The sequence below is a fragment of the Saccostrea echinata genome, unplaced genomic scaffold (genome assembly GCF_033153115.1).
Source record: "Saccostrea echinata isolate AGI-Se365-2 ecotype Australia unplaced genomic scaffold, CSIRO_AGI_Sech_v1 ptg000022l, whole genome shotgun sequence".
Taxonomy (NCBI): Eukaryota; Metazoa; Mollusca; class Bivalvia; order Ostreida; family Ostreidae; genus Saccostrea; species Saccostrea echinata.
Genome location: NW_026889771.1, coordinates 8,669,091 through 8,684,769, shown reverse-complemented (window position 1 = coordinate 8,684,769; position 15,679 = coordinate 8,669,091). Strand labels below are relative to the sequence as shown.

The window sequence follows — 15,679 nt, the reverse complement described above, 5'->3', positions numbered from 1 at the left end:
CAATGAAGTTTATGATAGTACGGTGTTCGTTCGTCTGTTTGTTTGTCTTAGAAATGATTGCAAACAATTTTTTTTTTAAATTGCTATTGATATACGTTTATCTCTTATAGGTGCCAAATATATTATACAAGATTGATAATGAAAATCAAAGTACCTTAAGTACTGAAAGGACTTTTTTCCAGTTATTTTTTTCTTTCACAGTAAATATGATAAGTACGGAAGCCGGTTGATGCCAGGTAGAAAAAATATTTTATCTGGCGGCCGCCAGATAACTTTCTGGCGGCCGCCAGATAAATAACTGGCGGCCGCCAGAAACTTATCTGGCGGCCGCCAGATAAAATATTTTTCTACCTGGCATCTACCGGCTTCCGTAGATATGTATGTTTTTTACACAGAAAAAAAGCAAATTTTTACAGATTTAGAAGAACGGAAGACTTTTTTGTTGCCATGGCAACAAGAGTCTAGTTATTATTATTATTATTATTATTATTCCTCCCAAATTTTGTGAGCGCGATTACTCAGAGATGGTTGGATAGATTTTCACAATTTTTCACATGATAGTAGGCTGATATATGAAGTTTATATAAAATTCCGTTTTTTGAAAAATTCACTTCCGGTCCGAAGTTACGGCCGAATTTCCAATTTTTAAATGGACTTTTGTCCGGAATTTTTCTCGGAAACGGTTTGAGGTAAAGATGTGAAATTTACAGGAGTATTAGATCATGACATTCTCTTTGTTTCGAAGTTGTTTTCGTGTGTGTCCGGTACTTCCTGTCCGAACCGGAAGTGAACTTGTGTTTGGTCAATTTTCAACTTTTTTGTTTTTTAATATTTTTTCAAGATATTATTATGTATAACAGAGGTTATTCTACAAATACTAAATATATAATTTGTTTTGAAATCAGATTCCACATTTTGCAGATTTTCGGTACCCTCATTTTCCCTATATACCTAGTGTGTAAACAATGGGCAAAGAAAGATAACTCTGACTTGTAAGTGAGAATAGAACTTTCGAGATAAAGGCGGAAATAGTATCGATGACGTCAGAGACATATACACTCTCCATATCAAAATATTTAGACGTTCCATATTCACTCTTCTAAATGTAAGAGTACGTTGGTTACCGCTTCCAGTGCGTGTATAGTTTAAAGTTGCCAGTGTAGTGTAAGTCTGTATTGACAGTTAATTGATTTACACATGAAAAAATCTAAAAAAAAAAATTTAATATATATGCTAGGTAGCTAATTCAATTAAATATATTATAAGCACTGAATATACATTTATAGTGATGGACAGGCATGCAATTTTATCTATCTCGTATAGTAAGTTCAGAATACGATAGTTATAAGCCTTCTATAATGCAGACGATTTATTATTCTCTATGATTTGAATGCGAAATTATCCCGATTTCCGAGTTTTATTTTCGATATTAAAAAATATTACATACACTCAAACAGGAATTGAGCGATAGAAAATTGTAATACAGTACTGTTTTAAAGCCTTTATATTTAAATTGATATCTGCCACTTAAAAGAAAGAAAATCAATCTATAGATTAGATTTGGTTATTACATGTATATTTGATAAAAAGTTAAATTATTTATGACATATGATTTATACTCTATATACCCAAGGAATTATAAAAGACGATTCTTGGATTCTTGTGAAACACTCAAAGAGTTTTAAAAAAATATGTGAAAACGCGATTCTGTGTGAAATAATGGCACGCTATATGTTTCTCTTGAAAAAAAAAACATGAAAAAAAAATTGCACAGGTCTGTTGATATGTGGGATAAGTAAACCTGAATGAACACAATTTTATGCAATGATATATAATTATGTACATGCAACTGACATCCGTACTTTTCCTTATAATTCATAAAACATAAAACTATCTAATTCCTTTGAAGCCCCCCCCCCCCCACCCCGTCTTGATTAATATTTGGAGATGTTCGTGCAGCTAGGCATTTGAATTATATATTCGTTTTAGATTTAAATCTGGAACATGTGAATATAATTACCATTTACATGTATACAGAATTTCATATTCTATAATGGTAGATTTATCATTATGAAATGTTCAGTTTACGACTGAGAGAGAGAGAGAGAAGGGGGGAGAGATTCCCTCTTAATCCCGATCCTCCTATCCATTTACATAGACCAAAAATTTGTTCTATATCCGTCACACCCATTCTTTATTAGATGTTTTCTGATTTCATAGTCAGTCATGGTCACATCCTGTATATTTTTCAGCTCAAAAAGTATCACATAAAGTGCACGTGTGTTGTCCTGTCAATCAAAATCACTTGACGCTGTATGCACTGCAATTAAGTAGCCTGAGTTCGAAATGATCTTGAAGTATGATCTTTAAGTAAATCTGACGCAACAAACTTGTGAAAAAATAGAATAAAATAAAAAATAAAATATCTCGGTATTATGAACTTCGATTGTGGGACGTGGAGACCGGTCCTTTGGATGAGATCGTATAAATCGAGGTCCCTTGTCGCAGAAGGTGCTGGCATAAAAAAGATTCCCCACTGCTCAATTGCGATAAGTGCCAGAGTATAGGACAAAAAATTTGCAGTCTCCACCGGCGAGTGGTGGCGTCTCCATGTGAGTGAAAAATTCTGGAGAGGGACGTTAAACAACATACGTATATTCAATCAATCAATCAATCGATTGCTGAAGAATTGCTTAAATTGAATAATCTGTCTTATAGGTATGCTGTCAAATCTTGATATTATAACTTTACAAAACTCAGTGACTTTACGTTTAATGTGATACTAACTTAATTCATTATATTTTTTTATAACACCATCACAATTATGCCAGAACATACACACAGCGAAGTTTATGATAGTATGGTGTTCATTCGTCTGTTTGTTTGTCTTAGAAATGATTGCAAACAATTTTTTTTAAATTGCTAATGATATACCTATATCTTTTATAGGTGCCAAATGTTTTATACAAGATTGATAATGAAAATCAAAGTACCTTAAGTACTGAAAGGACTTTTTTCCAGTTATTTTTTTCTTTCACAGTAAATATGATATGTATGTTTTTTACACAGAAAAAATGCAAATTCTTACAGATTTAGAAGAACGGAAGACTTTTTTGTTGCCATGGCAACAAGAGTCTAGTTATTATTATTATTATTATTATTCTTTTTTTTGACAAAATTTTGTGCACGCGATATCTCGAAAAGTATTCAGTCGTTTTCAATGAAACTTTCAGGAAAAATCAGTCATTGTATGAACTTTGTTCATCACAAGGAAAATTTGGAAAATTCCATTTTGGTTCCAAGTTACGGGCAATTTCCTGATTTTAAAATGAAATTTTGTCGCCCCTTTTTTTCAAGAATGGCTAAAGATATGAACTGGAGACTTATTGGAGAGCATAGAACGTGACTTCTAAATTTGCAGAATCGCCTTTTCGTTCGTCGTCGGCACTTCCGGTCGTCACAGGAAGTGATCAAAGAAATCGTAAAATTTCAACTTTCTTTTTTTAAATCAATATTTACATCACATTATTGCATCTCTTTTGTAGTTTCGAAATATGTTGGTCCCACCGGAAACAAAAACGTCAACTTCCGGTTATAAGAGAAAAACTACATAATTTGAGTATTTTTCTTTCCCATTAATATCCTTTGTAGATAAAGTATTTGAAATGAATTTTAAATATGTTATTTAGACTGCAAATATCTAGAGTAACCTCAAATATCTTTGTAAAATTCACTTCCGGTCGCGTGTTTTTCTGTCCTCAAAATGAGAAGTTGTCTGAGCAAGATCTCGGAAACGGTGAGAGATTAAAACTCCAAACTTATATGACCAACAGACCTTAAGATGTAGGCAAAACCATTTGGGTTCAGAGCGTCAGCCGTCACTTCCGGTCGTAACAGGAAGTGATCAAAGAAATCGAAAATTTCAACTTTTCTTTTTTTAATTAAAAATTGCATCACTTTATTGCATCTTTTTCGCACATTCGAAAGATGTTGGTTCCACCGGAAACAAATACGACAACTTCCGGTTAGACGAGAAAAACTAAATAATTTGAGTTTTTTTAATTTCCAGTAAATATTCTTTATAGATAAAGTATTTGAAATGAATTTTAAATGTGCTATTCAGAGTGCAAATGTCTAGAGTAACCTTAAATATTTTTTTCAAAAATTCACTTCCGGTCGCGTGTTTTCCTGTCCTCAAAATGAGAAGTTGTCTGAACGAGATCTCAAAAACAGGTAAAAGATTAAAACACCAAAATTTTAAGAGTAATGGACGTTGAGGGGTAGGTGAAATCATTTGGGTTAAACGCGTCAGTCGTCACTTCCGCTTGTCACAGGAAGTGATCAAAGAAATCAAAAATTTTAACTTTTCTTTTTTAAATTAAAACTTACATGACTTTATTGGATCTCTTTTGCTGTTTTGAAATATGTTAGATTCCACCGGAAACAAAAACGTCAACTTCCAGTTTTAGGAGATAAACTACGTTATTCTTATATTTAACTTTCTCATAAATATCCCTTATCAATGAAGTACCTGAAATGATTTTATGCATGTTGTAGATACTGCAAATGTCTAGAGAACAGTCAGAGATTTTTATAAAATTCACTTCCGGTTGTGTGTTTACCTGTTCTCAAAATTAGAATTTAGTCCCACAATGTTGTTCAGCAACAATAAACGACTGAGGACTAAAACTTTCAGGACTGATATTCAGTCATCAGATTATTTGAATCGTGAGAAAATCTTGCATCGCCGTTACTTCCGGTCGTGAAAGGAAGTGATGTAAAAAAGTGAATGGTTAATGGTTAGCACGTTGGATTTTCATGCTGACGATTAGGATTAAATCTCCAGAGTGTCTGAATTTCTTTTATCACTTTTTCAGCTTGAATTTTCGTTTTTATTTTCAGAATCGGACGGAAGACCTCTCATTGCTCGCAATGAGTTTCTAGTTATTATGTTCCCCAAACGAAGTTGGGGAACATATTGTTTTTACTCTGTTTCTTATTATTATTATTATTTTTCTTCTTCTTCTTCTTCCTGGGTACTTTTTTGTCCGCGAGTGATCTCGTCAACTACTCATCCGTTTGAGGTGAAACCTTTCTAGGGTTAATAGGCATGTTATGTAGATTTGCGGAATCAAGGTCATTTTGCGCGCACGTGCATGCACGTGCGTGCGCGTGCAATGCGTAAAATGACCAATATACTTGATATAGCTGTAACTTTTATATTTTTTGATGAAATGCTTTGATACTCAGAATATAAGGATATATTAAAAGTGTAAACAAGATGACATGGTCAACATGCATATGCATGCACGTGTGCGCACGTGCAAAGCGTAAAATGACAAATATACTTGAAATACTCGTAACTTTTATACTTTTTGATGAAATGCTTTGATACTCAAAATATTTATATATATTAAAAGTGTAGACAAGATGACATGGTCATCATGCACATGCATGCACGCATGCATATGCATGCACGTGCGCGCGCGTGCAATGTGTTAATTGACCAATATACTTAATATAGCCGTAATTTTTATATTTCTTTTATTAAAAATATACAGATATATTAAAAGTGTAGACAAGATGATTTGGACATCATGCTCATGAATGCACATGCGCGCGCGTGCAATGTGTTAAATGACCAATATACTTAACATAGCCATAACTTTTATATATTTTTTATGAAAAGCTTTCATACTAAGAATAAACAGAGATATTATAAGTGTAGACAAAATGGCATGGTCATTATGAACATGCATGCAGGTGCGCATGCGTGCAATGCTAAGATGACCAATATACTTGATATAGCCGGAACTTATTTATTCTTTGATGAAATGTTTTGATACTCAGAATATAAAGATGCATTAATAGTATAGATGAGATGACATGGTCATCCTGCACATGCATGTACGTGCCTGGCGTGAAATGCAAAAAACGACCAATATACTTCATTGCCTTATTTAATGAAGCTTACAGGAAATAAGACACCAAAAGGGTGTTGGGGAGCGTTTGGGGAACATCTGTAACGGTCCCCGTTACAATTATAACTAGTTATTAAGTCTTCCGTTCACAACGGAAGACTTATAGTGATTGTATTGTTTCTTTTTATTATTATTATTATTATTATTATTATTATTATTCCTCCCAAATTTTGTGAGCGCGATTACTCAGAGATGGTTGGATAGATTTTCAATTTTTCACATGATAGTAGGCTGATATATGAAGTTTATATAAAATTCCGTTTTTTGAAAAATTCACTTCCGGTCCGAAGTTACGGCCGAGTTTCCAATTTTTAAATGGACTTTTGTCCGGAATTTTTCTCGGAAACGGTTTGAGGTAAAGATGTGAAATTTACAGGGGTATTAGATCATGACATTCTCTTTGTTTCGAAGTTGTTTTCGTGTGTTTCCGGTACTTCCTGTCCGAACCGGAAGTGAACTTGTGTTTGGCCAATTTTCAACTTTTTTGTTTTTTAATATTTTTTCAAGATATTATTATGTATAACAGAGGTTATTCTACAAATACTAAATATATAATTTGTTTTGAAATCAGATTCCACATTTTGCAGATTTTCGGTACCCTCATTTTCCCTATTTACCTAGTGTGTAGACAATGGGCAAAGAAAGATAACTCTGACTTGTAAGTGAGAATAGAACTTTCGAGATAAAGGCGGAAATAGTATCGATGACGTTAGAGACATATACACTCTCCATATCAAAATATTTAGACGTTCTATATTCACTCTTCAAAATTTAAGAGGACGTTGGTTACCGCTTCCAGTGCATGTAAAGTTTGAAGTTGCCAGTGTAGTGTAAGTCTGTATTGACAGTTAGTTAATTTACACATGAATATATCTAAAAAAAATTAATATATATATATATGCTAGGTAGCTAATTCAAGTAAATATATTATAAGCACTGAATATACATTTATAGTGATGGACAGGCATGCAGTTTTATCTATTTCGTATATTAAGTTCAGAATACGATAGTTATAAGCCTTCTATAATGCAGACGATTTATTATTCTCTATGATCTGAATGCGAAATTATCCCGATTTCCGAGTTTTACTTTCGATATTAAAAAATATTACATACACTCAAAAAAGGAATTAAGCGATAGAAAATTGTAACAGTACTGTTTTAAAGCCTTTATAAATAAATTGATATCTGCCACTGAAAAGAAAGAAAATCAATCTATAGATTATATTTGGTTATTACATATATATTTGATAAAAGGTTAAATTATTTATGACACATGATCTATACTCTATATACCCAAGGAATTATAAAAGATGTGAAAAGGCGATTCTTGGATTCTTGTGAAATACTCAAAGAGTTAAAGAGTGTGTGAAATAATGGTACGCTATATGTTTCTTTTGAAAAAAAAAACATGATAAAAAAATTGTACAAGTCTGTTGATATGTGGGATAAGTATATCTGAATGAACACAATTTTATGCAATGATATATAATCATGTACATGCAACTGACGTCCGTACTTTTCCTTGTAATTCATAAAATTATCTAATTCCTTTGAAGCCCCCCCCCCCCCCGTCTTGAATTTGAATTATATATTCGTTTTAGATTTAAATCTGGAACATGTGAATAACATTACCATTTACATGTATACAGAATTTCATATTTTATAATTATGAAATGTTCAATTTACATGTCTGAGAGAGAGAGAGAGAGAGAGAGAGGAGAGATTCCCTCTTAATCCCGATCCAGACCAAAAATTAGTTCTTTATCGGTCACACCCATTCTTTATTTGATGTTTTCTGATTTCATAGTCAGTCATGGTCACATCCTGTATATTTTTCAGCTTAAAAAGTATCACAGGAAGTGCACGTGTGTTGACCTGTCAATCAAAATCACTTGACGCTGTATGCACTGCAATTAAGTAGCCTGAGTTCGAAATGCTCTTGAAGTATGATCTCTAAGTAAATCAGCTGCAACAAACTTGTGAAAAAAATAGAATAAAATAAAAAATAAAATATCTCGGTATTATGAACTTCGACTGTGGGACGTGGAGACCGGTCCTTTGGATGAGATCGTATAAATCGAGGTCCCTTGTCGCAGAAGATGCTGGCATAAAAAAGATTCCTCACTGCTCAATTGCGATAAATGCCAAAGTATAGGACAAAAATTTACAGTCTCCACCGGCGAGTGGTGGCGTCTCCATGTGAGTGAAAAATTCTGGAGAGGGACGTTAAACAAGATACGTATAATCAATCAATCAATCAATCGATTGCTGAAGAATTACTGTAATTGAATAATCTGTCTTATAGGTATGTTGTCAAATCTTGATATTATAACTTTACAAAACTCTGTGACTTTACGTTTAATGTGATACTAACTTAATTCATTATATTTTTTTATAACACCATCACAATTATGCCAAAACATACACACAGTGAAGTTTATGATAGTAGGGTGTTCGTTCGTCTGTTTGTTTGTCTTAGAAATGATTGCAAACATTTTTTTTTTAAATTGCTAATGATATACGTATATCTCTCATAGGTGCCAAATGTATTATGCAAGATTGATAATGAAAATCAAAGTACCTTAAGTACTGAAAGGACTTTTTTCCAGTTATTTTTTTCTTTCACAGTAAATATGATATGTATGGTTTTTACACAGAAAAAAGCAAATTCTTACAGATTTAGAAGAACGGAAGACTTTTTTGTTGCCATGGCAACAAGAGTCTAGTTATTATTATTATTTTTCTTCCTGGGTACTTTTTTGTCCGTGAGTGATCTCCGAAACTACACATCCGATTGAGGTGAAACCTTTTTAGGGTTAATAGGAATGTTATGTAGATTTGCGGAACGAGGGTCATTTTGCGCGCGCGCGCATGCACGTGCGTGCGCGTGCAATACGTTAAATGACCAATTTAATTGATATAGCTGTAACTTTTATATTTTTTGATGAAATGCTTTGATACTCAGAATATAAGGATATATTAATAGTGTAGACAAGATGACATGGTCAGAATGCGCATGCATGCACGTGCGCGCATGCGCATTGATTGAAATAAACAATAAAATTGATATAGACTTAACTTGTGCATTTTTTGATGAATTGCTTTGAAACTCAGAATATTAATATATATTAGAAGAGAAGACAAGAAGACTTGATCAGTGCACACATGCATGCACGTGCGTGCACGTGCGCGCGCGTGCAATGAGTAAAAGGACAGATATACTTGATATAGCCATAACTTTCATATTTTTTGATGAAATGCTTTGATACTCAGGATATCAGGATATATTAAAAGTGTAGACAAGATGACATGGTAAGAATGCACATGCCTGCACGTGTGCGCATGCGCATTGATTGAAATAACCAATAAAAATGATATAGACTTAACTTGTACATTTTTTTATGAATTGCTTTGATTCTCAGATTATAAATATATATTAGAAGTGCACACAACATGACATGATCAGCGCACACATGCATGCACTTGCATGCACGTGCGTGCGCGTGCAATGAGTAGAATGACCAATATACTTGATATAGCCAAAATTTCCATATCTTTTGATGAAATACTTTAATACTCAGAATATAAGGATATATTAATAGTGAAGACAAGATGACATGGTCAGAATGCACATGCATGCACGTGCTCGCGTGCTCAATGATTGAAATAACCAATACAATCGATATAGACTTAACTTGTACATTTTTTGATGAATTGCATTGAAACTCAGAATATAAAGATATATTAGAAGTGTAGACAAGATGACATGGTCAGCGCACACATGCATGCACGTGCGTACGCGTGGAATGAGTAAAATTACCAATATACTTGCTATAACCATAACTTTTACATTTTTTGATGTAATGCTTTGATACTCAGAATATATAGACATATTATTAATGTAGAAAAGACGACATTGTCAACATGCACATGCATGCACGTGCGCACGCATGCAATGCTAAAATGACCAATATACTTGATATAGCTGTAACTTTTATACTTATGAAATGCTTTGAACTCAAAATATGTAGATATATACTAATAGTATAGATAAGATTACACGGTCAACTTGGATATGCATGCACGTGCGCGCGCTTGCAAAGCGTTAAATGACAGATATACTTAATATAGCCGAATTTTTTTTATCTTTTGATGAAATTTGAATATAAAAATGTATTGAAAGTGTAGACAAGTTGACATGGTCATTTTGTACATGCATGCCAGTGCGCGCGCGTGTAATGCGTAAAAAAAAAAAATATACTTGATTGCCTTATTTAATGAAGCTTACAGGGAATAAGACACCAAAAGGAAGTTGGGGAGCGTTTGGGGAACATCTGTAACGGTCCCCGTTACAATTAATACTAGTTTCCTATGAAAACCACTTCAATGAGACATACCATAACATACAGATCAATAATATAATAATTTACGTGCTTACATCTCCTACTTTATACAATTGTTTAAAAAAAAACCAAATAAATTACACTGCAATATTGTATAATGTTTAATTCTAGAACAATGTAATACGTGACAGAATTTTTGAACAGAATATTTGAACAGTGTAATAAATGAAGTACATGTATACTGAATATAAGTCTGAACACATTAATTCTGGTGGTTCACGTAAATGAGGTATAGTCACCTAATTAAAACAACGCCTGTTATCTCTAAATGGATAATAGCTTTATTGACCAGCTAGGACATGAATTAATCTTAAAAGAATTGAGATCTTTCATTTTATTCATTTTTGGGAGAGGGATGACCTGGATGCACTATGAAAACAAAATCTTAAAACTCAAATCAGACAAGAAATACAGGCACTATACGAAAGAGTAGAGTTTCAAAATTAAAAATTATTTACAACCATTTTACATTCTATTTATCAAAGCATAAAACTGATGCAAGTATAGAATATTTTACTTTCTTCTGTCTTCCATATCTATCATTTAGTAGTTTACTGAAATGGAACAAAATTCTATAAGATATACATGTACATGTAAGATCAGTTCAGTTGAAAAACACCAACACCACACCACATGATGGTAAAATTGTTAAGCTTAAGGACATTGGCAAGGTTCCTGGTTATTGTATAGAATTTTTCAATAACTCTTGAGTAGGTTTAAATGTACTAAATAGGCTATATTCTGGACCGTTTAACCTACCAATCCAACCTTCTTTTTTAGATTTTGTGAAATCAATGTTTTTACACTTCTCAATGCATTTCCTATGTAAAATGTTGATAAAAGGGACCTACATAATTTTTCACCATAATATTTTTCCCAAACCCACTTATTTCATACAGTTTTTGTATTATATACATTATTGTTTCTTCATTTCCTATGACTTCTAGAAATTTTGGCTAAAAATTATATATCAGAACAAAACATGGATATACCGGTACCGATCATTATTTCTGAGTTGCTTCCCTTAACAGCTAAAATTAATCAAGAGACTGGTTGATTGTTTTTATCATGTAGTTGACTTTATTGATTGAAACACATTGTAACAAAAATATTGGCATTGTTTTAATTTTTTTTTGTATTCGTAGTTACTAAATGCTGCTTCCTTCACACGACCTAGCTAAGAACTGTTCTCAGTCGGCCTACCTTTCAGCATATGTCACATCTTTGCCCTTCCCAGCATACTGAGCTCAACTATCGTAAATGACGACCTATTGGCTCTTTGTCCCTGAATACAATGTACAACAAAGCCATTTCTACTTTTCTTTCTTGCTGTATAGATGATTCTACCCGTTGAAGGAAGTACACGTGCTTTTGTTTATCTCTGTAACATACGCTTTATTGGTTTCCACTGCTTAGAGAATTCTACACGGGAGATCACTCTCAGTCACTATTTTATAAGTGAAAAAACCCATGTATTAAACCTTCTTTCTCCGGAAAACCTTGACTTGCCAATGTCCTTAAATGAAAAAAATATGGTACGTTATTGAGTGAATGCTGTAATGGTTGCATGAATTACAAAAAATAGAGCCTAAAGTTCAGTAGACTAGTTGAAACATCAATTCTGTGAAATAGCCAGCATGAAAAAGCTGGGGCAGATAAAAGTTTTCCTCTTGATTGTAGCATCATGACACATAATTTTTCACACAAGTTTCATTCTAAGAGAAAGAACTTCATTGCTAATCAAAATTTGAAATCTATATTAAATCAGATTTGTTCTTTCTTCTTACAGTCTAAAACTACTATGTTTGATTCAAATATGACCAAAAAAAAAATTGATAAATATTTATATACATCATGCTGACTGTCAGATGAAAAGAGAAAGTAATGCTTCACCAATGCACCAGTTCAGTTTAATCTGACCCTTGGAACAAAAGACAGGTGAAAACCCTTAAATCACAAACAAATATTGAACACATGTAAATGTTAAAATATATGTCAAACTCTACTGGTAAAATAAAAAACAAAAACCAAATGTATATACTGGTACACATATCTCTCTTAATATTCTGCATAACACATTTTTGTTCTTTCATGCACATTTAGAACTTAATATGAGGTAAGAGTTTTTTCCATAAAGTTGCAGCTATACAATGTTCATTTATTCAGTTTCTTCTTTTACCTCTTCTTTCTTAATTTTCTTTGGTGATGGTGTCTTTTTATTTGCTTTGCCAAAAGGACAGATGGATTTATTTAAGCATTCATAACACTTTGGTCCTACTGGTAAACAAGTCTGTTGTCCAAACCCAACCAGTAAATGGTTGATTTCACTCCAGTGTTCTCTGTAACAGGTAAAACGTTTTCTTTTATTGCAACATGACTATGAAATGTAATTAACCAATCTGTGGATGGATGAAAAACATTACAGAGTGTTTGAGGAACATGTATACTGCTTGCTGTGAAAGTGACCTTTAATGTGATCTTGAACTTTATAACATTTTCAACTTACAGTATTGTAAAAATATTATATCAAAAGTCAATTGGACATTATTTGTACATGTCTCTCATCCAAGCAAGACAAACAATGAATGGATAAACAAAGCAAAACAAACAAAAAGGTATCAATGAGGCCAAAAAAATAATAATATGAAAATCAATAAGCCAGCAAAAATTTTCTTTTTTTAGTGTATGGATAGTGTGTAAAATCATATCTACTTTTAAAAACGAAGACCTGGCAATGGCTTCATTGCAGTATAATTCATTAGTCAGTTAGATGAAACATTTTAAACCATAAACACTTGTTTACCTTGGTAACCAGTCCTCCAATGCTTTTCTTGTGTCCTCTGGCTGTTTAGTTGGTTTTTTAACCCAGCCAAGCCGATTGGAAATCCTGTGAACATGTGTGTCCACTCCTATGCCAGTCACCTGATTCCAAGCACACTTCATCACTAGGTATGCCATTTTTGGTCCAACCCCTGGCAGCTTACATAATTTCTCCACAGACTCTGGAATATCTCCATTGTATTCTTCCTGGAGAATTCTGCTTGTTTTCTTTATATACTCCACTTTTCTCTACAATGATTTGGCATATTGTATAAGTTTTACTCATATATACCTAAAATTACAATATGCTTAGGTATTAGCTTGCTAAAACTAAACTTGATAACTTGTAGAAAATAATGTAAGGCCTACTTTCTCTTGAAATGCAGTTGTCATAAAATATTATCTTAAGCAATGAACATCTACTTGAACAAAGTACATGTAGGGGATGCATCTCAATTCATGCACATCATACACAAGTTAACATTCATCTTTCAACTTTATTGCTTTGGAATGATTTTATATAATTTTTCTTTAATTAGTACAAGTACCCTCCAGAAGCCCACAGGATAAATCAGTTCTCCTAAAACTTCATCTGAAGTCTGAAGTATACTCTCAATGCTGCATCCATGCTCCCTCAACTTCTTCATTGCAGCTGATGTTATCTGGTCCTTTGTTTGACTTGAAAGCATGAGTGAAACTAGGACCTGGTATCTGTACACCTATTTCAGATTTGAGCAAAATAATTTTTAAACTTTACATAAGAAGACATGCAGTGGTAGTCAATCTACCGGTACTTGTATAATATGAAGTGTAATGTTGACTCTTGCTCATACATCTTCCTTTTTAATTTATTGAATACATTGTGTTTATGAATACCTGCATGCACCCAATGAATATCAGTTTCATTTTGAAAAAAAAAAAATTGAACTTGGATGCTGTGCAGTAGTCTTCCTCGATCATTCTGCCTGTTTAACTTGACATGAGTGAGTCTTATTCCCCTATTCACACCGGTGTTTAAACCTGGATTATAACCTTAAGAACAGCTTACGTACATTTTTAAAATCTATTTCACGTACACCTTTTTCTCAGAAGTTAGCTCAGCTAGAAGTTAAGTCTAAACTGGTCTAGGGTAGGTTTAAATTTTGAGTGGGAATCTTATTGAACAACTTATATGACAGCCCAAAATTATCCATGATAAATGACATCCATTTGTGTATGATGATCCTCGACTTCTCTATAAATGATATTCTACTTATACTGGGCATGCTGAATTACATTACATCAATGGTTATTGCCATTCCCAGGTGAAAATTGAAAAATGCATTTGAGATTATGTTTCTTTGCCTCAAATTAGTCTTAATTTAAAAGTACAAACCATTTTGCCTGTAATTGTGTAGGTGAAAAGGGGTAGGGAGGCAAGGCTTAATTGACCATTTTTTGGTACAGGACCCCTTACCCCTTTCAATTGGAAATTTTAAATTGAAACATAAGTAACAATAGTAAGAAATATTGATGAAATAGATCTATTATGTTTCACTGTAAAATAAAGACAGTTATATTGTAGGCTTATCTTCTATGCACATGTTTATACATGTATAATCTTAGAATTCAACTTTGTTTGAAAAAAAAGCACTGAGAATTCAATCTGCTTGTCATTTGAGAATTTTTACCATAATTTTGGGGGAAAATTTGTCAGTTTTCAATTGGGACAGGGTCCCAGTGACAACACTTTAAAAAGTTTGGGGCCCACATGGCCTTAAGTTTTCAGCTGTTAGCCATAACGTACCCTGCCACTGCAGTTTATTTTCAGTGTGAAACAGTTACACTGGTGGGCCTGAGAATTACATTACTCAGCTTGGATTTAGACCCATTTTACTTGAGCACAGTTACTTAGTAAACCTAGCAGTCCTCGGATATAGGTGAGAATCATGATTAAGCAAACAAATATATTTTTCAATGACTTTACTTAGATTGAATACAAAATGGTTAATGTTTTGCAAACCAAGACAAGACATTACCTCGGGAGATGCAAGAGCGTCGCTTATAACATCACAACCCATGGAATCTACAGGGGCATCCCTGTTTTTCCTCATCTCGTAAATATTTTTCAGCTGCTCCCTCCACATTGGGGGTTCCCAGTTACAAAGTTCTTTCTTAACACTGTCGACTGTCTCAGTCTCTTCATACTTTATCTCCACCTTTTCTTTTATTTTTCTTTTCCTTGGTGGAGCACTATTTATCGCTGTGTTCGACGACTCTTGAAGCTGCTGGGCATCGTTTTCTACTTTCACTTTCACAGTAAAACACGATCTGGTGGTACGTTGATTAAAATACGGCGATTCCATGTTAAAAGATGGGAAAGATTTTAAATAATGAAATGTAAAAAGTTGACGAGTTTTTGAACAAAATTTAAACAAAGTCATCTGCAAGATATCAATAAACTCTGCATGCTGGCACACTCACACGGCTCAAG

General features: G+C 33.3%; 2 protein-coding genes across 2 annotated transcripts in view; one reads left to right on the top strand and one right to left on the bottom strand.

Moving 5' to 3' along the window:
- Positions 1-15,679, top strand: part of LOC133190372 (phosphoribosyl pyrophosphate synthase-associated protein 2-like) — a 195,952-nt gene that overhangs the window by 174,073 nt on the left and 6,200 nt on the right. The window lies entirely within an intron of this gene.
- LOC133190373 (endonuclease III-like protein 1) lies at positions 11,264-15,674 on the bottom strand. The gene is made up of 4 exons (XM_061325975.1): positions 15,225-15,674; positions 13,755-13,925; positions 13,190-13,455; positions 11,264-12,725 (listed from the first exon to the last, which is right to left on the bottom strand). Exons 1-4 carry the CDS (start codon positions 15,627-15,629, stop codon positions 12,545-12,547), a joined length of 1,023 nt encoding a protein of 340 aa, XP_061181959.1. The 5' UTR covers positions 15,630-15,674; the 3' UTR covers positions 11,264-12,544.

Coding starts and splice junctions, on each gene's coding strand:
- LOC133190373 (XM_061325975.1), bottom strand. CDS start 15,629: ATGACTTTGTTTAAATTTTGTTCAAAAACTCGTCAACTTTTTACATTT. Junction 13,926..15,224: donor ACGCTCTTGCATCTCCCGAG/GTAATGTCTTGT, acceptor AATCTGAAATAG/GTGTACAGATACCAGGTCCT. Junction 12,726..13,189: donor TTGGAGGACTGGTTACCAAG/GTAAACAAGTGT, acceptor TACCTGTTACAG/AGAACACTGGAGTGAAATCA.